This window comes from Rhamphochromis longiceps, linkage group LG3 (genome assembly GCF_057381845.1).
Source record: "Rhamphochromis longiceps isolate RC_006_pf linkage group LG3, R_longiceps_female_GT1.1, whole genome shotgun sequence".
NCBI classification, from domain to species: domain Eukaryota; kingdom Metazoa; phylum Chordata; class Actinopteri; order Cichliformes; family Cichlidae; genus Rhamphochromis; species Rhamphochromis longiceps.
The window spans coordinates 18,261,874-18,289,128 of record NC_140559.1 but is presented as its reverse complement, the minus strand read 5'-3'; the positions used below and the strand labels follow the sequence as shown (position 1 = coordinate 18,289,128).

At 43.9% G+C, this 27,255-nt stretch overlaps 1 protein-coding gene and 2 long non-coding RNA genes across 4 annotated transcripts in view; 1 reads left to right on the top strand and 2 right to left on the bottom strand.

Annotated features, from left to right (window-relative positions):
* LOC146673253 (uncharacterized) overlaps positions 1-27,255 on the bottom strand; it is a 95,789-nt gene that overhangs the window by 66,763 nt on the left and 1,771 nt on the right. The gene's annotated exons all lie outside the window — the stretch shown is intronic.
* LOC146673255 (uncharacterized) lies at positions 4,295-6,068 on the bottom strand. Its single transcript, XR_014910493.1, has 3 exons — positions 5,758-6,068; positions 5,470-5,556; positions 4,295-4,769 (listed from the first exon to the last, which is right to left on the bottom strand). It is a non-coding gene; the product is annotated as an uncharacterized LOC146673255 (long non-coding RNA).
* LOC146673254 (uncharacterized) lies at positions 11,619-18,501 on the top strand. 2 transcript variants are annotated; one of them, XM_085401898.1, is made up of 3 exons: positions 11,619-15,772; positions 15,890-15,992; positions 16,437-18,501. In XM_085401898.1, exons 2-3 carry the CDS (start codon positions 15,975-15,977, stop codon positions 17,259-17,261), a joined length of 843 nt encoding a protein of 280 aa, XP_085258024.1. In that variant the 5' UTR covers positions 11,619-15,772; positions 15,890-15,974; the 3' UTR covers positions 17,262-18,501. The 2 variants fall into 2 exon arrangements, with proteins under 2 accessions (XP_085258024.1, XP_085258023.1); XM_085401897.1 differs by having other exon boundaries at positions 11,619-15,992.

Here is a 27,255-nt window from a genome sequence, read left to right as displayed (position 1 = left end):
ATATCTTAATTGCAAATGGCACCAAATTGTATTCAAAATTGAGCCACACTTATGGAGCTCCACAATCCTTTTCCTGGTGTTTTGGTTGACATCTCTTGATTTTCCCATTTCAAAGAAACAGGCTCTGTGTTTTGCCTTATATACATCCAGAGCTGTGCCACCAATTTACTCACATGGACTCTACTAACCTATCAGAAGCTTCTTCAGCTCAGAATGGAATCGTCTGCAGTTTTCTTATTAATTAACAATAAACTTAGTGTATATGTACTCATAAATATGATGAAAGTGATAAAAAATAGACAGCTCTGTCTCTCTTTATTCTGACATTTAATTAATTCAAAAGATATTTCAATATTTATTTATCCAAAACAAAACAAGTTTACTCTAAATTGATGTTGTACAGTAAAAAAATGTTCTTCTGTTTTCCACAAAATGTATGTAAATATCTGGTTTAAACTGTGAATATACTGCTGTGTATTGAAGTTCCTCTTGTTTTGCATAGATATACTGAACAACATACAAAGCATAATATATAAAATAACATCTACCTGAGTTTTTTCTTTGAAAGAAGCCCCTTATATCCATTCTTATATTTCAGTACATAACTGAAACCGATTTATTTAGCCATGGAGCCATGGAGGAGCTGAATCAGAGTGCAGCCTGTTGCTTTTACAGTATAACACTTGTAATGAAAGTACAGTAACGATAATTAGTGACAGAGCAGCTCGGGACGGCAAATTTGCTCAAACTATATAAAAGGTAGTCCCACTCCACCCGGTCGAATGGCCTTCTCAGCATCAAGTGACAGTAGGGCTTCAGGTGTAATCCTTTGAGGGAAGGTCATGAATTATGCTTAAGATGCGTCTAATGTTGAAGAAAGAGTGTCTGCCCTTGATAAAGCCGGTTTGGTCTGTGGAGATGATTGTTAGTAACACGACCTCTAAGCGCTGTGAAAAAATCTTTGCAAGAATTTTTGCATTGGTGTTTAGCAGTGAAATCGTCCAGTATGAGCTACATTTGAGAGGGTCTTTGTTCTTTTTAAGAATGAGTGAAAAAAACCCTTCTCTCATAGTTGGAGGGAGAGTGCCAGATGAATAGGACTCCAAAAAGACTGACAGCAGAAGTGGTGCAAGTTCATTAGAAAATGTCTTTAAAAATCCATCTGGTCCAGGGGACTTGCCACTTTGCATTCCACCAATCGCCATCATGACCTCCTGGATAGAGAGGTCCCTTTCGAGTTCAGTAACCAGTTTTGGGTCAACTGTGGTTATACTGAGGTAACTAAGGAAACTGTCCATAGCAGACTCATCTTGGTGTGATTCTGCGGTATTATAAATAAGAGTAAAATTGTTGGAAGCAGGAGTTGATTTCTGCGTGGTCTGTATGCTTTAGGCCCTGTTCATCAGCTATTTCAGAGATGAACTGTTTGGATGACTTTTGACATATTTGATGTGCTAAGACACTGCCAATTCCCTCCTCATAGAAAGTACGTCTAGACTTTAGGATAGGTTGCTCCACTTGCTTTGTTGAAAAAAGATCAAATTTCATTTTGAGGGTCTGACATTCTTTAAGGGTGCTTTCCGATGGTGAGTGACTGTAGTTTATATCTAACCGCAAAATATCATATAATAGCTGTTTCAAGTGCTCAGTATCAGCTTTTTTTCTTGCTACTGAAAATGAGATAATTTGACCCCGAAGATAGGCTTTCAGTGACTCCCATATGACTGAAAAAGACATCCCAGGGGTCTGGTTTGGTTCAAGAAAGTCTCTAATCTCAGATTTTCTAAAATTCATGAATGCTTCATTAGAGAGTAAAAGAGGATTAAAACTCCAGGGGCAGTATATGCGATTGGCACCAGGGATGTGCATTCTCATCACTAGGGGAGCATGGTCTGAAATAACAATAGATTGATAATTGCAAGTTTCAACCAGTGGAAGAGCACGTTTATCAATAAAAGAAAAAAATCTATCCGAGAGAATGTTTTGTGGACAGGAGAGTAGTAGGAGTATGCCCTTGATGAAAGGTTATGAAAACGCCAAAAGGCAACAATGCCGTGGGATTGGAAAAAGCATGTAATAATTTCTGTGGGTTTTGATTTAGGAGTATCCTTATTAGATCATTGGTCTAGGCTAGAAAGCACAGCTAAGATGAGATTGTGTGTTATCATACAGTGGGGCAAAAAAGTATTTAGTCAGCCACCGATTGTGCAAGTTCCCCCACCTAAAATGATGACAGAGGTCAGTAATTTGCACCAGAGGTACACTTCAACTGTGAGAGACAGAATGTGAAAGAAAAAAAAAAATCCATGAATTCACATGGTAGGATTTGTAAAGAATTTATTCGTAAATTAGGGTGGAAAATAAGTATTTGGTCACCTCAAACATGGAAAATCTCTGGCTCTCACAGAGCTGTAACGTCTTCTGTAAGACGCTTTTCTGTCCCCCACTCGTTACCTGTATGAATGGCACCTGTTTGAACTCATCATCTGTATAAAAGACACCTGTCCACAGTCTCAAACAGACTCCAAACTCCGCCATGGCCAAGACCACAGAGCTTTCAAAGGACACCAGGAAAAGTATTGTAGACCTGCACCAGACTGGGAAGAGTGAATCTACAATAGGCAAGCAGCTTGGTGTGAAAAAATCAACTGTGGGAGCAATCATCAGAAAATGGAAGACATACAAGACCACTGATAATCTCCCTCGATCTGGGGCTCCACGCAAGATCTCATCCCGTGGGGTCAAAATGATCATGAGAACGGTGAGCAAAGATCCCAGAACCACACGGGGGGACCTGGTGAATGACCTGCAGAGAGCTGGGACCAAAGTAACAAAGGTCACCATCAGTAACACACTACAACGGCAGGGAATCAAATCCCGCAGTGCCAGACGTGTTCCGCTGCTGAAGCCAGTGCATGTCCAGGCCCGTCTGAAGTTTGCCAGAGAGCACATGGATGATACAGCAGAGGATTGGGAGAATGTCATGTGGTCAGATGAAACCAAAGTAGAACTTTTTGGTATAAACTCAACTCGTCGTGTTTGGAGGAAGAAGAATACTGAGTTGCATCCCAAGAACACCATACCTACTGTGAAGCATGGGGGTGGAAACATCATGCTATGGGGCTGTTTTTCTGCCAAGGGGACAGGACGATTGATCCGTGTTAAGGACAGAATGAATGGGGCCATGTATGGTGAGATTTTGAGCCAAAACCTCCTTCCATCAGTGAGAACTTTGAAGATGAAACGAGGCTGGGTCTTCCAACATGACAATGATCCAAAACACACCGCCCGGGCAACAAAGGAGTGGCTCCGTAAGAAGCATTTGAAAGTCCTGGAGTGGCCTAGCCAGTCTCCAGACCTCAACCCCATAGAAAATCTGTGGCGGGAGTTGAAAGTCTGTGTTGCTCGGCGACAGCCCCAAAACATCACTGCTCTCGAGAAGATCTGCATGGAGGAATGGGCCAAAATACCAGCTACTGTGTGTGCAAACCTGGTAAAGACCTATAGTAAACGTTTGACCTCTGTTATTGCCAACAAAGGTTATGTTACAAAGTATTGAGTTGTATTTTTGTTGTTGACCAAATACTTATTTTCCACCCTGATTTACGAATAAATTCTCTACAAATCCTACCATGTGGATTCATGGATTTTTCTTTCACATTCTGTCTCTCACAGTTGAAGTGTACCTCTGGTGCAAATTACTGACCTCTGTCATCATTTTAGGTGGGGGAACTTGCACAATTGGTGGCTGACTAAATACTTTTTTTCCCCCACTGTATCTGCAATTTTTGAGAGTAAATTGACAAAGAAGTTTTCATCATCCCAGTTCGGAGCATAAATGCTGGCTAAAATTAGTCTGAGTCCATAAAGTTGGCCAGCAACAATAATATAACGGCCCATGGGATCAAATAAAATGCTTGATACAGCAAAAGGGATGCTTTTACCAATAAGGATATCCAATCCTCTTCAGAGTTAAAGTTGGAATGGAATGTTTGGCCAACCCAACTATTCTTCAGTCTATGTTGGTGTGCTATACAAAGGTGAGTCTCCTGCAGAAAAGATATGTCAGCGTTGAGATTTTTGAGGTGTATAAGAACCTTTTTGCGCTTAACAGGGTGATTCATAGACTTAATGTCCCAGCTTACAAAGTTGGCTGAATAACCAGGGGTAGAAATGACTGAAAGATTAATTGGCTCTGTTTTGAGTTTTGTTCAAAAAAGAATGACTTCATATGGGGAAAAATATATATCACATGTGCAGAACACCTTAAACTAGTTTTTTAATTGAGCAGCAAGGCAGAACAAAATCAGGGCTGTATCAAGACACGAGGACTAAACCCCAATTCAACCAGACCAAGAACTGATCCAGAATTAAAACAGGACTACAACAGTTCAAAATCAGGACTACTTGGGACTTAACCAAGACAGAACCAGAATCAGAACTAGATGATAGTAGCACTAAAAATCATCATAGACCTGCACTACATTTATTTTTTAATTTTACCAAAGTACAATATTTAGATTGAGAAAAGTTTATATAATTATTTAGCCTTGTTGTGCAAACAAGCCTGCATAACTTAATAAATATAGAATTTGAAAAATAACAAACCTAAAAAGAAACACTAGGTATGAGATACATGAGTACCTATGATACGGTGATACTTTTGGTAAACAACCATTTGACTAACATGTGTGTCTCACCTGCTCTTGTTCATCTCTGTTCTGTCCTCATTCTCCATCTCCCTCTCTGTTCCTCTCTCTCTCTTTGTGCTGACAATCATCAAATATACAGATATTTACAAACTCTTCAGATAAAAACACAAACACTTTTTAATTGTAACATCAAATCAGACCAAATGTTTATTTTTTTTAGATTGATAAATATAAAAAACATATTTGTTAACTTTAAGAGTAAAGAGAGAAATCGTCTGTATTTCTTAATTGCAAATGGCACCAAATTGTATTCAAAATTGAGCCACACTTATGGAGCTCCATAGTTCTTTTCCTGGTGTTTTGGTTGACATCTCTTGATTTTCCCATGTCACAGAAACAGGCTCTGTGTTTTGCCTTATATGCATCCACAGCTGTGCCACCTGTTTACTCACATGGACTCTACTAACCTATCAGAAGCTTCTTCAGCTCAGAATGGAATCGTCTGGAGTTTTCTTATTAATTAACAATAAACTTAGTGTACATGTACTCCTAAATTTGATGAAAGTGATAAAAAACAGAAAGCTCTGTCTCTCTTTATTGTGACATTTAACTAATTCAAAAGATATTTCAATATTTATCTAAAACAAAAGTTTACTCTAAATTGATGTTGTGCAGTAAAAATGTTTTATGTTTTCTCCCTAAAGTGTAAATATCTGGTTACAAATGTGAATATCCTGCTGTGTACTGAAATCCCTCTTGTTTTGCATACAAATATACTGAACAACATACAAAGCATAATATATAAAATAACATTTACCTGAGTTTTTCTTTGAAAGAACCCTCTAATGTCCATTCTTATATTTCAGTACATAACTGAAACCGATTTAGTCGGGGAGGGTAAGAACTGAAAATATGAAATAAACACACGTAAGCTAAGAATCTCTAAAAAAAATAGCATTTGTTCGGCTTTTCATTTCGCCATTTGTTGATTCACTTGAAGAGCAAGTAACGTAATATTGGTCAAGTGATCAGTTTGATATCAATCTTTCGTGATGCACCGTCATATTTACATTATTTGTACGGTACGAATGATTTGCTTTGGTACCTGGTCAAACTTAAGCTCTCCTTAGTATGGCTGGCTCCGTCTCTCCAACAGCGCACTGACGGGCAGCAGCTGCCCCGCCCCCTCGCTCAGTCGCTTAGTGCCTGAGCTTGGATCATACCAATATCAGGGGGGGATTCACGCACAGTCGTAAATTCCCACAGTGTGCACTATGTGCTTCGAATATTGTGTGTACTTTTTGTTTTATACAGTTGTCAGCCAGGCATCTAACTATGAAAAAATTGCACTCCAAAATACCCCGGGCTTCTGACAAAACAACCCGGGCTTAAGCCCAGTAAGCCACCCCCACGCTCCGCCCCTGATTTCGGCTATTTCAAGTCTGACAAAAAACAGAGTAGCGTGCACTGTAAATTGTGCCGAAAGCAAGTCTGGAAATACAATAATGTCACGGCTGCACAGCAGTCGTGTGGTGAATTGAGAAAAGGATCCAAGATGCAGGCACTGACTGGGGTGCGAGTGAAAATTTATTTGCAGAGGTGATAAAGTGACAAAACAGGAAGAGCAGAGCGGGGAGTAAACAAACCTAAACTGGGAAAACTAAAGAACAAAACTTAAACCAGACACTCACGGGAGGAGGAGCGAAATGCACAAAGAGAGATGGCAGAGAGACGCAGAATGAATACCAGGTAACAGAATAATGCAGACTGACATGGAGTTAAACAGACGACGCGACAGAGAGCACAGGAAAACACAGGGCTTAAATACACGGGGAGTAATCAGGGAATGGGCCACAGGAGGGAGACACAGCTGGGAGCAATAAGGCTAACGAGACAGGGGAGAGGTAAAACTGAACACACTGACATGAGACATGAACTTTCAGAATAAAACAGGAAACTAACAGACACAGAGAACCAGACCGGACACTGAACTTGACAGGCAGACTCATGAGCAGACACAATAACACCATGGACAGACAGAGGGAACACAGAGAAGTGGAAGCAGGCAGGCAAAGAACAGAAACCTAACAAATGGCAAAATCACAACAGAATACACACTCTGAATGAACAAAAGCATAAGGAACACAAAACACTGAGTCCTCAGACTCAGGACCATGACAGTACCCCCCCTCAAGGGCTGGCACCAGACAGCCCAACAGAAACACAAAAACGGACCAAAGCCAAAAAAAACCCCCACGAACCAAAAAACAGAAAACGACCCGACCAGGGCGGGCGGTGGGGGTCCAGGACGGAGGGACATAGTCCGAAAAGGCCCAGACGGACAAGGTCAGGGGGCCGACCCGGAGGCCAAAACAGTTCAGTTCCGGGGGCCGACCGTGTGAAAGGCAGCAGCAGTGGGGCAGGTCCGGAGGCCGGCCACGCAGTAGGCAGTGGTGTGGAAACAGTCCTGGGGGCCGACCGTGCAGACGGCAACAGCGGCGTGGAAACAAGTCCGGAGGCCGGCCACGTGGAAGGTAGTGGCGGCGTTCAGGAGGGCGTTCAGGAGGGCGTCCACAGTGGCGGAGATGCCCAACAAGCGGCCTGGCAGATGACCGACGATGTGGAGGTGGTAGTAGGGGACCTGAAGGCTGCGTGGCCCCTGCAGCCCCAGGCGAAGCGGAGGCTGGACCAGACGAGGCGGAGGCGGAGGCTGGACCAGACGAAGCTGATGAGGATGATGAGGATGCGGAGGCTGGACCAGGCGAGGCTGAAGCAGAAGCGGAGGCTGGACCAGGCGAGGCTGATGAGTATGCTGGAGCCGGACCAGGCGAGGCTGATGAGTATGCTGGAGCCGGACCAGGCGATGCTGATGAGTATGCTGGAGCCGGACCAGGCGATGCTGATGAGGAGGCTGGAGCCGGACCAGACGAGGATGAAGCAGTGGCTGGACCAGACGAGGATGAAGCAGTGGCTGGACCAGACGAAGCAGCTGATGAGGATGAAGCAGTGGCTGGACCAGACGAAGCAGCTGATGAGGATGAAGCAGTGGCTGGACCAGACGAAGCAGCTGATGAGGATGAAGCAGTGGCTGGACCAGACGAAGCAGCTGATGAGGATGAAGCAGTGGCTGGACCAGACGAAGCAGCTGATGAGGATGAAGCAGTGGCTGGACCAGACGAAGCAGCTGATGAGGATGAAGCAGTGGCTGGACCAGACGAAGCAGCTGATGAGGATGAAGCAGTGGCTGGACCAGACGAAGCAGCTGATGAGGATGAAGCAGTGGCTGGACCAGACGAAGCAGCTGATGAGGATGCTGAGGCTGGACCAGACGAAGCAGCTGATGAGGAAGCAGATGCTGGACCAGGCGATGCTGAAGCAGATGCTGGACCAGGCGATGCTGGACCAGGCGATGCTGAAGCAGATGCTGGACCAGGCGATGCTGGACCAGGCGATGCTGAAGCAGATGCTGGACCAGGCGATGCTGGACCAGGCGATGCTGAAGCAGATGCTGGACCAGGCGATGCTGATGAGGAAGCGGAAGCTGGACCAGGCGAGGGTGATGAGACTGCAGCTGGTGATGAGACTGCAGCTGGTGATGAGACTGCAGCTGGTGATGAGACTGCAGCTGAGGGCTGGACGGGCTCCTCAGGCCCCCCAGCTGACGAGGCAGAAGGCTGGACGGGCTCCTCGGGCCCCCCAGCTGACGAGGCAGAAGGCTGGACGGGCTCCTCGGGCCCCCCAGCTGACGAGGCAGATGGCTGGACGGGCTCCTCGGGCCCCCCAGCAAAAACAGTCTCAGAACCAGTGGGCACTAAAGCCCCTGGCACACACAGGACAGAACCAGCAGGTGCGGAGACCTCTGGCAGAGACAGAAAAGAACCAGCAGGCACACGGGCCTCTGGCAGGGACGGAACAGAACCAGCAGGCGCACGGGCCTCTGGCAAACACATGGCAGACTGCAGCTGCACAGAGCATTGGGTCTGCTCAGGCAGCGACGGCCGGGTGTGGTCCTCAGCTGGCTTCTTAACCGCCAGGGGTCCTGAGTCTGCTGGGGGCTGAGACCCAGCCTCTGGGGAGGCCCTGGGGCGAGTAACAGTCTCTAAATTAGCCAGTTTCTGAGAAACTAGAGTGGTTTTAATGCATTTGTCTCTCCGCTCAAAATGGGTGCTAGGAACGAGATTCAAAATGGGTGGCACAGACACAGCCTCCAGTATGGAGGGAACGGGTGATCGGGCTAATGGCATAGATGCAGGCTGGGCTAATGAACTGGCTAAAGGCTGATGTACTGGTTGAAGTGAGACTGGAGTTGGTGGTGGAGTGGATGAAACACAGTCAGCTACTGTTATGGATGTTTTGAAAATGCCAACTTGTGAGAGGTCAGTTACCACGAAGGTAGGTAAACGCCGTGTACTGTCTTTACCCTCCCCATGAACGGCCCCAGAAAACACAGTCCCAGAAGCACCAGCGTCCTTAAAACTCACCACAGCTGGTCGCACAGGAGTCCCTGAATCCGGCTGTGGGGTGAAGCGTCGGTGGCGCAAATGTTTCCTCCCCACCGCTGACGGCTCCGACAGGCAGGGAAAAACCTCTGGGGGGGTCGGGCCGTGAAACCTCCGGTGGGTGAATCTGAGACGGATGCTTTGTGGCGGTCGTAGTCCATTGTTGCTGGGCACAATTGGCTACTTCCCGAGCTTGCACCGCTTCCTGGGCTTTATGCAGCTCAGCGATTAAGTCTGTAAATCCCCGGACCTGGTGGAGATAGGGATTTCCGGCCAGGATTGCCTCAACGGCATTTATCCCCACAACTTTCGCTCGTGCATTGGAGGTGTGGGTTACCCAGTCCACCAGGCGTAGGGCACGTGTGAGGTCGCTCTCCCCGACCAAGACCGCTGGATCCATCTTGTGGTCGCGTCGTACTGTCACGGCTGCACAGCAGTCGTGTGGTGAATTGAGAAAAGGATCCAAGATGCAGGCACTGACTGGGGTGCGAGTGAAAATTTATTTGCAGAGGTGATAAAGTGACAAAACAGGAAGAGCAGAGCGGGGAGTAAACAAACCTAAACTGGGAAAACTAAAGAACAAAACTTAAACCAGACACTCACGGGAGGAGGAGCGAAATGCACAAAGAGAGATGGCAGAGAGATGCAGAATGAATACCAGGTAACAGAATAATGCAGACTGACATGGAGTTAAACAGACGACGCGACAGAGAGCACAGGAAAACACAGGGCTTAAATACACGGGGAGTAATCAGGGAATGGGCCACAGGAGGGAGACACAGCTGGGAGCAATAAGGCTAACGAGACAGGGGAGAGGTAAAACTGAACACACTGACATGAGACATGAACTTTCAGAATAAAACAGGAAACTAACAGACACAGAGAACCAGACCGGACACTGAACTTGACAGGCAGACTCATGAGCAGACACAATAACACCATGGACAGACAGAGGGAACACAGAGAAGTGGAAGCAGGCAGGCAAAGAACAGAAACCTAACAAATGGCAAAATCACAACAGAATACACACTCTGAATGAACAAAAGCATAAGGAACACAAAACACTGAGTCCTCAGACTCAGGACCATAACAAATAAACTGGTGCATGCGTCACACTGTGCGCCACGTTATTGTTTCGGTGAAATGAATTTCTACAATACTGTTACTGTTAATTCTACTCTCTGCAGTGTTTAAATGCTTACATATACACACAGTTACTGTCCCTCCACACATACGACTCGGTTCTGCTTCTATGCCCCAGCTTTGTTTACTTTTTCCCACCGAGGCTTCTAGACTTCTGATTGGCCAACATTTCTGCACGATTAGGAATCTAGCTCCACCTGCTGCTTTGGCAAGTTCATACCAGTGTTTTCCTTCATTTCTGCCTTTATGTGTGGACGGGATTATTTTTTAAAACGAAAACGGAAAATTTCCGTTTTCAAAAATACCCGTGTACGTGTGGACGTAGCCTCAGTCTCTGACTGGAAGCGCTAATTCGTCATTCAGCTTTTGTCAGACTAAAGTAACTGTTAAAACTGTTTGAAAAGCTAAGCTATACAACAAGGAGAGATTGAGAATTTCCTTTTAGTTCTCAGTTTATTTGATATTGACAAAAGTTAGTCAGTTTTGTCTGTTCTTCTGTAAAACAAACTAAGACTTATTTTTAGAATTAATATTTTGTTTCTAAGTGGAATTGACAATTTAGTAGTCTGTTTTGTTTGTTCTATTTTGAAACTTAAACACTTTAGCCGCTGCCTTTTGTGTAGTTTGCAATATTTGCCTTTATTTATCTGAAAAAGTCTCATGTTCCTTAAGTACATCTACCCTGTTGAACTTCATCCATCCATTCGCGTCCGCTTAATGGATGAACTTATTATGGGAAATAAATATTTAAATAAAAACAAGCTGCTGATTATTTCACATTTTACTTGTGAGCAACGGCACATTTAAATCTTACAAATATAGTTATTTGGCTTATATCGTGATATATATCGTTATCGCCTGGAATGAAAAAAACATATCGTGATATGAAAAAATCTTATATCGCCCAGCTCTACTGTCCACCAAACCCTGTGTCTTGCGAAGCCTCATCATCTGCGACTGGCTAGAAACAAGTCAGTCAGGAGGGGAACTTCACCCGGCAGTTTCACTTGGTAAGATGCCGTTTTTCACGTACACCATTGCCTTCTCTGGATCCAGAAACTCCTTACTCTCGCCCCTAAAAGATATACGCAGTCTCTCTGGAAACATTATTCCATAGCGGACATCTTGACGCCCTCGAAGCAGGTTCCTCACGTCCTTAAAAGCAGAGCAAGCTATGGCAATGCTCGCGGTGTAATCAGGAAAGATGGCAACTGACCCCGCTCCCGGGCCTGCCGTAGCACAGTGACGCAGGCTTGGTAGTAATGGAGTTTGGCGATGATAACTTGAGGTTTCCCGTTAGATCTTCTGGGAGCAAGGTCTCTATGTGAGCGGTCCACCAGGATTTCTTCATCCAGTTGCAGAACATCTTTCAATAGAGTAGAAACTGAGCTGGTCGAGCTGGAACTGGCATCCTCCGCAACACCCACAATACGAATATTGCACCTCCGCATTCTTGACTCCATAGCTCCATTCTTTTCTTTTAAGCAAGCCAGCTCAGTCTGTAATCCTGCAGCCGTCTCTTGGAGGCTGACAACCTTGTCCGACCATAATGATAAACCCTCTTTCAGGTCGCTAGTAGCGGACTTGACGTTGTTAATTTCGGAGCGGACTGCTGCTGTGTTGTTAGCAATCTCCGTCTTAACTTCTCTTAGTTTGTACTTGAGGTAGTCGAAATCCTCTGCAAGCGGACTTGTCAGTACTCACCTGATAATCGTGGAGATATCATCTTTCAGAGAGGAGAGGATGTCCGATTTCAGACCTTCATACTCCATTGTGTTTCCTGACTGCGAGCTAGGCGACAAGCTAGGCGACAAGCTAGGCGACAAGCTGGGCGACAAGCTGGGCGACAAGCTGGGCGACAAGCTAGGCGACAAGCTAGGCAACAAGCTCCCACTTGCTTAAGTATAAGTATGCCGGCCCCTCGGGTTTAGATGCCCTTCCGGTTGTAACCACTGGTCCGTTTTTCCCCGTCGGTCACAGGTGTTAGGGGGAGTGATAGTTCGTTTAAATTATCCTTTAAAAGGGGCTTGGAATTGTTAAAATATAAGCTAGACAGGCGTGAGCCCAGTTCAACATGCCTTACTCCATTGTCGGCTCAGTAGCGCCCCCGAAGTCGGCGTACTTCAACAGCTCCTGAATGAAGTCTTCGGCTGCTCTCCTCGGTGTCTGTTCACAGTTTATTGTGATCACGTTGAGAGAAGGTTGAGAGGGTGTTTGGAAAAAAACACCAACTAATCATTAGCTCAGCATGCTGGGAGAAGTTGATGGTTTGCTCGCTTGTTCAATTATTTCCATTTTACTTTGACTGCAGATGTAACCAGACATATTCCAGCAGGATTTGTAAAAAGCATTTTAACAGACACACAAAGCTGGAAAAGTCTTCATAGTCTTTTTTCTTTAGGTCACGAGCAGTTGTCTAAGCATTTCACTGCATATCGTACTGTGTATGACTGTGTATGTGACAAATAAAATTTGAATTTGATTTGAATTTGGTGAACCTCTCGGCTTGTGATTGGGAGCGCATGCTCCCGTCTACGATGACATTTGTACGTGCTGCTGAACCCTTTAAGGTTTAAGATTTAGGGCAGTGCTGCTGTCTGTTCACCTTGTTGACTCTTGAAACCGACGCCTTTGCTCTCGAACTGCATTTGTCTTCTGGGAGACATTGATTGTCCTCGAAGCTTGTTCTTTAGTGTAAGATATACATGGGGATGAAGCTGAATAATATTCAACCAAAACACAGGCTCGGTGTGGTTCCAATTATGTTAATCTATCATTTTGTTCTGGCCGCTGTGCCGTGGTGGACATTGATCCAGTTCCGTAGTCACCTGTAATAACAGACTGAGACAATATCATTTTCATCACTGCTCAATAACACTTTCCCTCTCTTATTCTTCTATCCACATTTTAACACATCTCTTTCCATCACTTCTTACAGACACACACAAACACACTTCTCTTTACTGCATTCCTCAGTTTCTACACACTTCATACTCCATGTTTTCTGTTCCATATTTCTGAAAGAGGAAAAAAAGAATCATGCAATCAAAACCTGGATCCCAGCCGTACTGGTGAGCTCAGTGCTCTTACTATAGTAAAGTGAGAAAGTGATATTTCTATAACTAATGTGATATGATTAAATATGTGATTAATACATGAGAAGAAAAATCTGCCTCCACAGCACCTACTGGCCAGTGGACACTCTTTCACTGATGAGGATGTACACATCCTGGACAGGGAGGAACGCAAGTTTGAGCGTGGCGTCAAGGAGGCCATCTACATGAGAAGGGAAAGATCATCTCTGAATCGCGGAGGGGGACTAAGGGGACATCTTTTGCCATCTTACAATGCTGTGATTGCAGCCATTCTCCAACTCTCTGTGAATGGTACTCATGGCCATTGACCAGTGGTCTTTGATCAGTGGTCATGAGAATTTACATAATTATGATGAAGGAACTGACCTACCAGCCCATTGTTCCTTCAGTGGTTCTAGTTACTGTTTATAAGATTGGGGAAACCTGCAGTCAGCTGAGACTGAAGAAGTCACTTGGATGAGTGACGAAACGTTTCTCCCACTGAAAACGCTACGTCCAGATGAACAGAATCAACTTTTCGAGATTTACTTACCTGGATGATTGAGCATGCATCAAGAAGAATTTAGAATGGATTACCTTGCTGAATCCTTTTAGACAAGGGACTTAGGACTTACTATCTAATCGTGTCCCACATAGATGATGTTCTCCAGTGCCCACTGTAATGTGGAGAAGCTCACTTTACGATTTTTTGATCAGTAACAAGACAGAACCAGACGTGGAAGCTGCGGGATGCTGGACGGGCTCAGCTGAACCTCTAGCTGTCATGGCAGGATGCTGGATGGGCTCGGCTGAACATCCAGCTGGCATGGCAGGGCGAGCAGGTGCGAAAACCTCTGGCTGAGGCATGGCAGGTGACGGCATGGCAACCACAGACGGCAGGGCGGGCTCTCCAGAGCACTCAGCAGGAACTGATGGCGGAGCGGGAGCTGTGAAGTGCTGGAGTGGTTCGCCTGAACCCCCAGCAGACACTAGAAGAGTCTACACAAACTGCTCAATGACCCCCATGGAAGCAGCAACAGGCTCTTCGGGAGGTCCAGAGCAAAGTTAGTCCTCCAAATCAGCCTCTGGATCCAACCTGGCCTGGGTCTCAGTCCCACAGGGGCTTTGCTGAGCCTCACGGCTAGCATCTCCAGTGAAAACAGTCTTGAAGCCTGACTTCTTAGAAGCATGGGTCGTGGCATGATCAATACACAGAGATGCTAGATAATTGTGCAAAGGGATAAGATGTTCTGTGGAAGACTAGGGCAGTAACTTGTCAGTCTTAGTCCTTTCATGAACATGAACAGTCTCTTCATAACCGGGCCAATGAACTGGCAAATCTGTGTTGATTTTAGCTTCCTCCTTAGAAAAAACACACGGAACACAGTCACCCACCTCATGCTGCTGTAAGCCGCGGTGATGACGTGGACACCGCCTCCTCCTGGAAGCCACGGTTGTGGAAGCTGGCGCTGTCATGGCTGAGGTGAATGTGGTGCTAGAAGCAGCCACTGGTTGTGTCAAGGAAAATGCAGCACTTGTCTGCTGCTGCGTCGACATGGACCTGGAGACAGGCGGGAGGCTCAACACGCCAACTTTAATTCCTGTAGCTGGTGTAGGGAGAGCTGCATCACACAGGGGCTGGAGTGATCCAGTCTGCATGTTGAGGGGCTTGCTGCTTTGACGGTGAATGGGAAACTCCTCCAGTTGTAGCCAGTCTTTGTGATGCTCCGATAAGCGCTCCACAAAAAACAGGTTGGCAGCAATAATCCGACATAGCTGGACCCGAATAGATTCTTTCTCCACCTCCTCCCCTTGAGCAGAGAAGATAATCCAAAATCCATGGAGCTGTGTGACGTGGACACTGTTAAGCGTTCAAATATTGAGGAGGAATACAGGAGGGATTCAAAATCACAACACTTGTCCAGGAGGGTTAGATCAAATGATGATTTTAATAAACACACGTGTGGGGGGATGAACACTGTCACACACTCAGCGTCAATCTCCGCCCAATAATACACAAGCAGTTGTTTTTATAGCATCACGGTATTATTTATGATGCCCCCTCATGCGTCAAGCAGATACAACCCATATGGAAAAGAAATAGTAAAAACTTATATGATTTACTCATGAAAGTGGCCACTTTCATGAGTAAATCAAAATTATTATTTTGATAAATTTTGATAAATAAATAAATTCTCCATTTGTAAAATAATTTTAGAATTCCACATTAACAAAGTGAGTTTCGAAATGTTTTTTAAAAACCTCATTACATTTCAACCATTACCATCCTAGGGGCGCTAGGATGGTAATGAGGTGCTTGAAATGTTGTAGGTGGCTGAGTTTATACTGCTACCATTGAGACTGATCGGGACTCCGTCTTTGTGGATCTATGGAAGCTTCAAAGGTATTGTTGTCACTGAGGAGTTTAGTCATGTTTATTTGCTCTGCTTCTTTTTGTCAGGCATAAAATACATATATATATACTATACTATATACATATATATATCTTTTTGTGTCCCAGCTGAGTAACAGGAGAAGAGTCTGGTGGTGCAGCAGAGGAACAATTTCAGCCCTTTGGACTCAGCTCAGCCACTACAGAGGAAACAATGACTCCAACACAAAAGGTGAGAAGAACATCACAGTTACACTGTTATTGAAACTGTGTGTACAGCTGGTCGGTTTTTAAAAACCTGTTAACAGCAGCTTTATCTTTTCCATCCTGGGCTCCTCCATATGTACAGAATCTACATTCACAACTAAAAACCACAGAAGTTGCAAGAAAATACAAAGATCATATTTTCTCTACATATATTGAAACAACAATATCATCAGTTGAACTAATTTTTTTTTCTGAAGTAATAGAGATTCATTGATGATCAATATTTCTTCAATAGTGTCATTTTGTACAACTCTCATTGTAGCACATCATTGTAATGTGATACTATCACCAGAAGGTGGTGGTAACACACCTACAATGTGTTTTTTTGTCATGTCTGATTCCACCAATTTCAGTTTGTTCCACGACTGCATTTCACTCACTGCCTGTCTTTGTATCTCTGTCACTGCAGGACCAACATGGAGCAAGAAGTCAGCGCTCTCAGGAGGCCGACAAACCTCACAGAAGAAAGGGAGAGAAAACCTACAGCTGTGATGAGTGTGGGAAGGAATTTACCTTGGCTGGACACTTAAAACGACACCAAATCATCCACAGTGGAGTTAAAGCGTACAGTTGTGACTTGTGTGGAAAGTCTTTTACCCAGGCTGGAAACTTAAAAACTCACCAACTCATCCACAGTGGAGTTAAACCTTACAGCTGTGAGTTGTGTGGAAAGTCTTTTACCTTGGCTGGACCCTTAAAAACTCACCAACTCATCCACAGTGGAGTTAAACCTTACAGTTGTGACTTGTGTGGAAAGTCTTTTACCCAGGCTGGAGACTTAAAAAGACACCAAATCATCCACAATGGATTTAAACCTTATAGCTGTGACTTGTGTGGAAAGTCTTTTTCCCAGGCTGGAGACTTAAAAAGACACCAAATCATCCACAGTGGATTTAAACCTTACAACTGTGAGTTATGTGGAAAGTCTTTTACCTGGGCTGGAGACTTAAAAAGACACCACACCATCCACCGTGGAGTTAAACCTTACAGGTGTGAGTTTTGTGGAAAGTCTTTTACCTGGGCTGGAGACCTAAAAAAACACCAACTAATCCACAGTGGATTTAAAGCACACAGTTTTGAGTTGTGTGGTAAGGCTTTTGCTCTATATAGCAACTTACAGAGGCATCTAGTTACCCACTCTGGAATTAAAGCGTACAGCTGTGACTTGTGTGGAAAGTCTTTTAAATCTCCACATCAGCTGAAAAAACACCAACAGATCCACACAAGAAAGTAACTCTACAAGTGCAGTTACTGTGAGGTATGTATTTACACTCAACAAAAATATAAACGCAACACCTTTGTTTCTGCTCCGATTTGACATGGGATGGACATAAAGACCTAAAAGTCACTCCAGATACACAATATTACCATCCCTCCCAAACATTGTTCACAAATCAGTCTAAATGTGTGATAGTGAGCACTTCTGCTTTGCTGAGATAATCCATCCCACCTCACAGGTGTGCCACATCAGGATGCTGATCTGACATCGTGAGATATGTAGATAGATAGATATGTATATCAAGTTTATTATTTTTCCTTTTAGGGATTTTAATTCTCTAAAATGTTATCCCTGTTACATTTTATTCTTTGTTCCCATAGGACACAGTAGTGTTTAGTAGTTGTATTCATTTTATGTGTTACCTAAGTTAAATTTCAATCCTTCATTCATATTTAATCTTTTGCTGTGGTAAAATCTTCTCTTAAATCATTTTCTCCCAAAACTGCAAATATTTTCACAGCAGTTGCTCTTAAATCCTCCAAAATGAACTAAATCTGTCCACCAGCTTTGAAACAACACCTGCTGTGACTTTATGTCCAGAAAAAAGAAACTCAAGCTAAACTGGTTTTGGGCTGTACTTTCATATAATGCCAGTTTGTACCAGAACATGAAGCAGTGAGTCAGTGTAACATTTATTTAATTAGGCAAAGACCACATTCATATTCACAGTGGCAGCAAAGAAATGTTGAAAGTTAAAAACAGCAGCACACATCAGGACCATTTTAAAGATCACAGGTGACTACTTTTACTTAATTCAAATTCTTTCACATTTTTGGCTCCTCCTTTCACTTTAGTGTATTTACTATATCCTTGAAGTCCACATGTTGTTTTTTAATGAATTCATTTTGATCCACATGTTCTGCAGCTGTTTTCCTGTTGATTTGAAGTTTGTATTATGAAATCCTGATAATGTTAAAGCGTTAGTTATATTTGATGAACTCTGTAACGTTTGTCTTATTAAACAGTGTAACTGCTCCTGAAGGTTTTTCATGTTCGAAGTAGAATGAAGGGCCATGCTCCAACTGATGTTCAGCCAGTATTTTAATCTTCTTTTCACCAGCAAACACCGTGAAAAACTGGTGAAATGATCAATGAAAAACACGGATATTACATCAGGAGAACAAAAATTACAACTCAAATAAAACATGCACACAAAGTAAATGCACCAACATACCGTGTGCGCCTTTCTACTGAACATTCATGAGCAATTGTAGTCAATATCTTCAATATTTCCACCTTTTACACAAGCCAGCATTCTCTTTCTGGCTCGAGCCTTCAGTCTCTGGTGACATGTGCGTTTAATTGAGCATCACCCCAAAGCATGCGCACCACAAAGCGTCACACTCAGGCCCACCAGTAGGTGGCGACAACACAACATGAATCCAGATTAAACACCAAATGTTGAACATTGCAATTACATAATAATTACATTTCAATGCGACAGCTACAAACAGTTTGGTGTGAAAAATGAATAAATGGTCTCAGAACAAGTAGTTTGAGCCCTGATTTCTGATTCAAACTAATTTAACTGTTTTCAGTGGTACATGTGGAGGTTTATCACAGGAGGAGACACACCGACACATATTTCCTTTCAATTTGGTTTTCTACTTGTTTTCTATCTTTTTAGTTAATTAACTGATTTTAATTCTCAGATTTTGCCACCTAATTCATTATTTCCAAAGATATGCACGTGGCACAGTAACAGTATCTTTAGCAGTAGCTTGGGACCTGACGGTAAATGTTTACTTTGTCTCTCTGAGATTTACTGATAGAAAACTTTGCAGAGAGAACAACACAGTATGAACAGTCTTCTCACAGGTACTGATAAAGAAACAAATATAGAGTTTCTCTTAATTTTGCTTCAGTTTGTTTTCTTTAATCTTGAGCTTCACATGTTAAGTTTACAGATGGTGAGCTTAAGTTGCCAGAATGTAATGTTCCTACAAAAATACAGGCTAAGTGTGTACCCGTGTTAGTGATTTAACTGAGGCAGCTCAACAAAGCCAGTTCTTCTTTGTATTAATTGACTTGACAAAACCAACAAACCCAGGTGAGAGATAAAGGGTATCACAACAGTGGTTATCTGTTTTCTCTTATTTTGATCTAATACAGGGGACATTAAAGTCACTTTAGCAAAATGTATTTTAATAGTTGAACGTTATTGGCAATAGCTGTTACGGCCCTGGCCGTCTAGAGTTTGTTTCTGTGCTATGTCTTTAAGTATCTACAGGTCCTTCCTGATAGGAGAGCTGGCGGTGGGTTATTGGTCCCCTCATCATGTGGCTGTTTTTAAAACATCCCTCACCAGCAGTTGTTGGCGACAGCAGGTGACAGCAGCAGCAGACCCATCCTTGGCCTCCAAACTTTGTGACATTCGTGTGTGTGATCCTTAAGACCTACAGAGCTTTGGACATAGTATGTAGACACATTTTCACTTGTAAATAGTAAACTGTAAATAAGCACTGAAGCAGAAGAGGAGAGCTGCCTTAATATTCTCCTGTTTATTTCAGTTAGGGAGTTAAGTGTAGCATGTGTCCTTTGTTTGGTTTATGTTTCACATAGGGTTTAGACAGCACCTCCTTTCCTGACTTAGCTTGTTTTGTTGTTGCTTTTTTTTTGGGGGGGGGGGGGGGGGGGGGGGGGGGGGCGTGTTATTTCGGGCTTTGTTCATCCCAGAGTAAAGTTTTTCAGTGTAGACACAAATGAACCACCGCTCACTTCAAAGATTGGCTTCTGACTATGGTTTTTGGAACCAGGGTGGGGTCACTTCCTTTCCAACCCTTATGTTATGTTTCTGTACCCCTAGACTGGGGCGTAACAATAACCTACAAATATGACTGATTGGTTCTCTTATTTGAGCCCTGTGAGCTGAAAGTCACCATATTTTCATCAATCAACAAAATGCAGTGAATGAACAAAAGATAAATCAATAAGTGGTGTAAACACCTTTTGCCTTCAAAACAGCATCAATTCTTCTAGGTGCACTTGCACACAGTTTTTGAAGGTAGGTTGTTCCTACCAGCTTCCTCACATCCTTCTCTCTCTTCATGTAAACCCAGACACACTCGATGATGTTCAGGGTTCTGTGGTGGGCTGTACTATCACTTCCAGTACTTCTTGTTCTTCTCTACACTGAAGATAGTTCTTAATGACTGACTGTATGCTTGGGGTCATTCTCCTGCTGCAGGATAATTCAAATTCACTGAATCATCATTTGAATAGAGACAAATACATTCTTACTGCTCAGTTGCAGCTGTGGGTGACACGGGAAATTTTTACCTGCAGAAAAAATTGTTGCTGCAAGAAGAACAGAGTGTAATCAGTGTTTATTAGTGGTGTCCTTTGGTGTACTGCAGTGCTTAGGATGACGTTTTACTTCAGTGCAGTTCAGTGATGGATGGAGGGAATTTTATTGTAGTCACAGAGATCCATAACAGGGAGCAGGAAAAGAGTTCCACTGGATCACAATAATAAAGTCTAAGAGAACAAGATGTATTTAATTTTATCCAATCCAAACCATCTTTATTTATAAAGCACTTTAAAATACCCAGCACAGGACCAAAGTGCTATACAGTAAATCAGAATCAGAAAGGGTTTTATTGCCAAATGTTGAGCAGGTTTACAACATTAGGAAATTGCTGCGGTGCTTAGTGCAAACATACTGTCATAAATAACGCTTAAATAGACATGAGAAAAAAAACAAGAATAAGAATTAAAAGTGCTAAGTAGATAGATATATACATGAGTGCAGGTGGTGATCAGTGCCAAACATGGAATGATGCAGTGAACACAGCGTAGGGTCATGTGTTAGTGGCGGGGACAGTCATACGGTTATTGTTCATGTGTCCAACAGCAGAGGGGAAGAAACTGTTCTTATGGCGAGAGGTTCTGGTGCGAATGGACCGGAGCCTCCTGCCTGAGGGGAGCAGGTCAAACAGACTGTGTCCAGGGTGAGAAGGGTCAGCTGTGATCCGAGCTGCACGCCGCAATGTCCTGGAGGTGTACAGGTCCTGCAGAGATGGGAGTCTGCAGCCAATCACCTTCTCAGCAGAGCGCACAACACGCTGCAGTCTCTGTTTGTCCCTGATAGTGGCTCCAGCGTACCACACGGTGATGGAGGAGGTGAGGATGGACTCGATGATTGCAGTGTAGAATTGCATCATCGTCCGTGTTGGCAGGTTGAATTTCTTCAGCTGCCTCAGGAAGTACATCCTCTGCTGGGCTTTCTTAATGACGGAGGTGATGGTGGGCTCCCACTTCAGGTCCTGGGTGATGGTGGTACCTAGGAAGCGGAATGAGTCCACAGAGGTGATGAGGGTGTCAGTCAGGATGATGGGGGGGAGTGGGGCTGTGTGCTTCCTGAAGTCCACAATAATCTCCACTGTCTTCTGGGCATTCAGCACCAGGGCCCTGTTTCAGGAAGCCGGTTTAGTGGAAAAACTGAGTAAGTATACCCTGAGTTAACGAAAACTCTGGGTTTTCGGTTTCACAAAGCGAGTTCAGCTGCAGCCTGAGTGAGTCACTATGACGACACACTCCGTGAAGCTAACCTGCCCCCTAGCAGGTTTACTACAACTAACCCTGACTGTCTCCGCCCCTTTGTCGGAAACCTGACAGTAGGAAGTGTCGGACATGGCGTGTCCCTTCCTTGAAGAGCCAGTAGATCGTGGAGCCCAAATTCTCCGCAGAGCTCTCCGCCGGGAGAGAGTGATCAGAGCGCGTTTGGACATTTTATCATTTCCTGATGATTTTCTGTGCGAACGTTACCGTTTCTCAGCACAATCTATAATTTATTTGGATAACATCCTCAGGCCATATATTACGCATGTGACACATCGCGGACATGCTCTCAGTTCATTGCATATTATTTGTATTGCACTTCGGTTTTTTGCAAACGGGAGCTTTCTGTATAATATTGGTGACGCTGAGCACGTTTCCAAGGCTACCGTCTGTCGGGCAGTCAGGAATGTTACAGTTGCACTGAAACGTCTCCTGTACTCGTCTGTGGTGTTCCCCGGTCACAGACCCACAAGATTTATCAAAGAGGGATGCCACAAAATTGCAGGTATCAGGATGACCAAAACTTAATGTATGATGTGGTGATACTTGGACTACTACTTAAATTGCACATTTATTTTCAGGGTTCCCAGGCGTGATTGGCTGTACAGATGGCACTCACATTCCAATCATTGCTCCTTCAGTAAATGAAGGAGACTATGTGAACAGGAAGTCTTTCCACAGCATTAATGTGCAGGTACATAGTTCCCTGTAGCATGTCAAACTAACAAATTATTTCATTATAGTAATGGATGCTAATTTGTGTTCTCTGCACTGTGAAGATCATATGTGATGCTGCCAACATTATCACAAATGTGGAAGCCAAGTGGCCAGGCTCTGTCCATGACTCACAAATATTCCGTGAATGTACACTGAGCACAAAATTTGGACATGGTGAGTTGAAAATACTTTAAAATATATAAAGACCAATTGCTCCAGGGACATTTGAACTGAAGTGTATCCTTCTGTCTTAGGAGAGTTCACTGGCTACTTGCTTGGTGATAGGGGGTATCCATGTTTACCCTATTTGCTTACCCCTTACCCTGACCCTGAACCGGGCCCACAGCAGCGATATAATCTGGCTAATTGCAGGACAAGAGCCAGAATTGAAATGACTATCGGAATGCTTAAGGCCCGGTTCCAGTGCCTGCAAAGACTCAGGGTCACCCCAGAAAGGGCATGTGACATTATTGTGGCATGTGTGATTCTTCACAACATTGCCACAATTAGAGGAGAACACTGTCCTTCTGAACCAAACATCAGCAGTGATCCAAACCATGAACATCCTGACCCTCCCACGGACATACAAGATGGAAGCGCAGTCAGAGACACCATATGTCACAATCATTTCCTTTGACCCATCACCTCAACATGTTGAAAGAAGAATAAACAGATTTTTTGTTCAACTGGCTTTATTGGTCGCCTGTATTTCCTGTACACAAAGTATTAAAAGATGTAAACCTCATAAAGTGTCTCTGTTGCTTCCTCCTCTGTAACAGCTGTCAATGTTTCTTCATTATTTTCCTGTAGTAAAGAAATTAACAACATTGCTGTTCTACTGTAAACTCATATAATCTGTGGAGTATTACTCACAACTGCATGTTGGTCTGGCTCAACAGGAGGCTGCACCAGATGCAGTACACCATCACCATCAACTGATAGAATATGAGGTTTATACAGGTCACTTATAACTTACAAGGGACCAAATGGCAATTAACAAACATACCAAGCACCTTACACTTCATTGTCATTATGCTCTCAAAGACAACCAAGGCTGAGGGAAGGCAAAATCAGTCGGAAAATAACTTCACTACAAAATAATTCATTATGGTAAAGAGTTTATCAAATGAATGTGTCGCACTGCAAAGGTGACTGTGAAGAAAGGATGTATGCACATCATGTATTATTTTGAATTTGCCCCTTATGTAGGCACTTGTGTCTTGCGGGGTTATTGACTCAGAGGATATCCCCGCAGAGATGCCTTCGGCCACAGGGCGCCCACTGTTTTGGCTGAGGGCCAACTGCTCAGCCTCTGTGAGTGGTGGTGGTGGAGGACCCCCACCTGTTTTTCGGGCCTCCGCTTTTTTTCTGTTGGCTATAACGGGCCACATTTGAGCATACAGAGTAAGCAAATATGTACTTGTAATGTGCTCAGATAATTTCAATAAGTGCTTACAGAAAGAAAATTAATGTAGCCTCTAACTGCAATTGATTTACATGGGACAAACAGACCAAGCACTATGGCTCATAATACAATTACACCTTACCTGTTTGGACTATATTTTTATATTTCATTTTTACTTGCTGCCAGGAACGTTTGGGGCCTGTTGGGTTGCACCTGCGCTCACATCACATCACAAAATAAAATGTATAAAATAACAAATAAAATAACATATGATAAAATAACGTGTTAAATGGGTGGAAATCCCTAGATCAATGTTTAAATTAACACTCACGCATTGACTCTGTCGGCTATGTTTTGCCATGCATGCTCCCTTTCTTTTGCAGCTGTGGCTGTGTTACTTTTTTCCGCGGAATTTGCATGTTATCGGCATATGCTGCCATCAGAATTTCGGCCTCAAGCGCTGTGAAATACATTGACCGCGCCTTCTTTCCCTCCGTCTCCATGGTGACTCGCTTAATCTGTGCTCCGCTTATCAGGGCTTTATGTATCCTCGTCCGCGCGCTTCACTTGGGGTTAAAGCAACTCCGCGTTGACTGAACTAATTGTTATCAGCCTTTCTGAAACGGAATATTCCGAGTTGGACAGTTCGGGGTTACTCAACCGTGAGTGTCGTTTTTCACTCTGAGTTTTCCAAACCGGCTTCCTGAAACAGGGCCCAGGTTGTTGTGGCTGCACCAGGACACCAGACGTTCAACCTCCATCCTGTAGGCAGACTCATCCCCGTCCGAGATGAGTCCAATAGCGGTGGTGTCATCTGCAAACTTGATTAGCTTGACAGACTGGTGGGTGGAGGTGCAGCAGTTGGTGTATAGGGAGAAGAGCAGAGGAGAAAGAACACAGCCCTGAGGGGAGCTGGTGCTGATGGTCCGGGAGTCCGAGACATTCTTTCCCAGCCTCACATGCTGCTTCCTGTCCGTCAGGAAGTCAGTGATCCACCAGCAGATGGGATCAGGCACATTCATCTGGGAAAGCTTGCCTTGGAGATGGTCTGGAAGGATGGTGTTGAAGGCAGAACTGAAGTCCACAAACAGGATCCTGGCGTAGGTTCCTGGGGAGTCCAGATGCTCCAGGATGAAGTGTAGGGCCATGTTGATGGCGTCATCTACAGACCTGTTGGCTCTGTATGCAAACTGCAGGGGGTCCAGGAGGGGGGCCGTGAGGGTCTTGAGATAGGAGAGAACCGGGCGCTCTAATGACTTCATGACCACAGATGTCAGAGCCACGGGTCTGTAGTCATTTAGTCCAGTGATCCTAGGTTTCTTGGGCACAGGGATTATGGTAGAGGACTGAAGCAGGCAGGCACATGACATGTCTGCAGTGAGGAGTTGAAAATGCCAGAAAACACTGGGGCCAGCTCGTTTACACAGTGTCTGAGGGTGGCAGGAGACACACCGTCTGGGCCGGGAGCTTTTCGAGCATTCAGACTCTTAAACTGCTTCCTCACATCTGCTTCATGAATATGAAGAGTTGTGGTGGGAGGAGGTGGTGTGAAATCCTCCTTTGTGTGGGGTGAGGAGGGGGGTGTTGTAGGTGAAGTGTTTGATGGTGGTGATGGGGGAGAGGTGGGGGAATGTGTCCAAAGTGTCTCTATTGTTGGGGCCGTTGGAGGCGTGAAAGCTGCCTGATGGCTCGTCAAAACGGCAGTAAAAGTCGTTAAGGGTGTTGGCAAATAGGTTAAGAACGATAGAATAAAACAAAACAGTAAAAAAATAAAACACATAATACATCAAAATTAAAACAGCATAGAATAAAAAAAACACAGAAGAGGTCTGTCTTATCTCAAAAGGCATGTTGTTCCACAGTTTTGGAGCTGCTACAGAAAAAGCGTTTACGCTCAGTCCCGGGTACATTCAGGAACAGCTGATCAGCTGACCTGAGAAAGGCGGGTATATACGGCTGTAGCAGCTCAGAGAAATAAGATTAGACTAGGCCATGGAGGGCTTTAAAAGCAAATAAAATAATTTAAAAGGAATCCTAAAAAGAAATGGGCAGCAGGTGAAGTGAAGCTAAAATAGGGGAAATGTGCTCAAACTTTCAAGCTGCAGGATATTGGACGCTCTGTAGATGTTTGAAGCACTGACCCCTATATAAAGTGCATTACAGTAATCCAACCGAGTGCTAACAAAGGCGTTGATTACTGTGTCAACGTGCCTTTGTGAAAGAATTGGCTTTATTTTAGCTCGCTGCCTGAGCTGAAAGAAGCTTGATTTTACCACTGCTTTGATCTAATTGTCAAGTTTCCGATCACAGTCCACTTTGACCAGCAGGTTTGTGACAGTTGGCTTAACATACTGGGCCAAGGTATCTAAATATACATTTGGTGTCTCAGTGGGGCTGCCAAAAACCATCACCTCAGTCTTTTTGTCACTGAATTTCAAAAGGTTAAGAGACATCAAAGCCTTAATGTCATCAAGACACTAAAGTAATGGCTATGAAATAATTGCCTTTTTTCTGTAGAGTGAAATGCAATGCTGTGTTTTTCTCAGTATAGATCCAAGAGAGAGCAGATACAAAGAAAAGAGGAGGGGGCCTAGAACTGAGCTCTTTGGGACACCACACAAGAGAGGAGTGGAGGACGAAACATGGTCAGAGGCTGTGTCCCAATTCAGGGTCTGCACGCTTGAAGTACGCGCACTACGCGCACTACGCGCACTACACGCACTACGCGCACTACGTGTACTACGTACGACGCGTACTATAAGTACGAGAATATATATATATATATTGAATATTACTTAAACTCTCTTAAATTAACTTCCAATAAAAAAAGGTTTATCATTGATTGAAATTCATTCAGAAATGTTTAACGAATGAGCTGTCACAACTTTCAAGTACAAAGTTGTTATGAAGTCTGTCACATCCCCCCCCCCTTTTTTTTTCTTTTTTCTTTTTTTATCCTTTATTTATTTATCCTTCTTATTTCATTGTACTGTATATTGTTACTCTTATTTGCCTTGTATGTCTACTGTACAAACCAGAGGTGTGGACTCGAGTCACATGACTTGGACTCGAGTCAGACTCGAGTCATTAATTTTATGACTTTAGACTTGACTTGAAAAAATGTTCTAAGACTTGTGACTTGACTTGGACTTTTACACCAATGACTTGGGACTTGAATTGGACTTGAACCGGTTTACTTGAAAAGACTTGATATTTTACCCCAAATATAAAATTTAACATGCATATTATATAGAGATTGAAAATGTG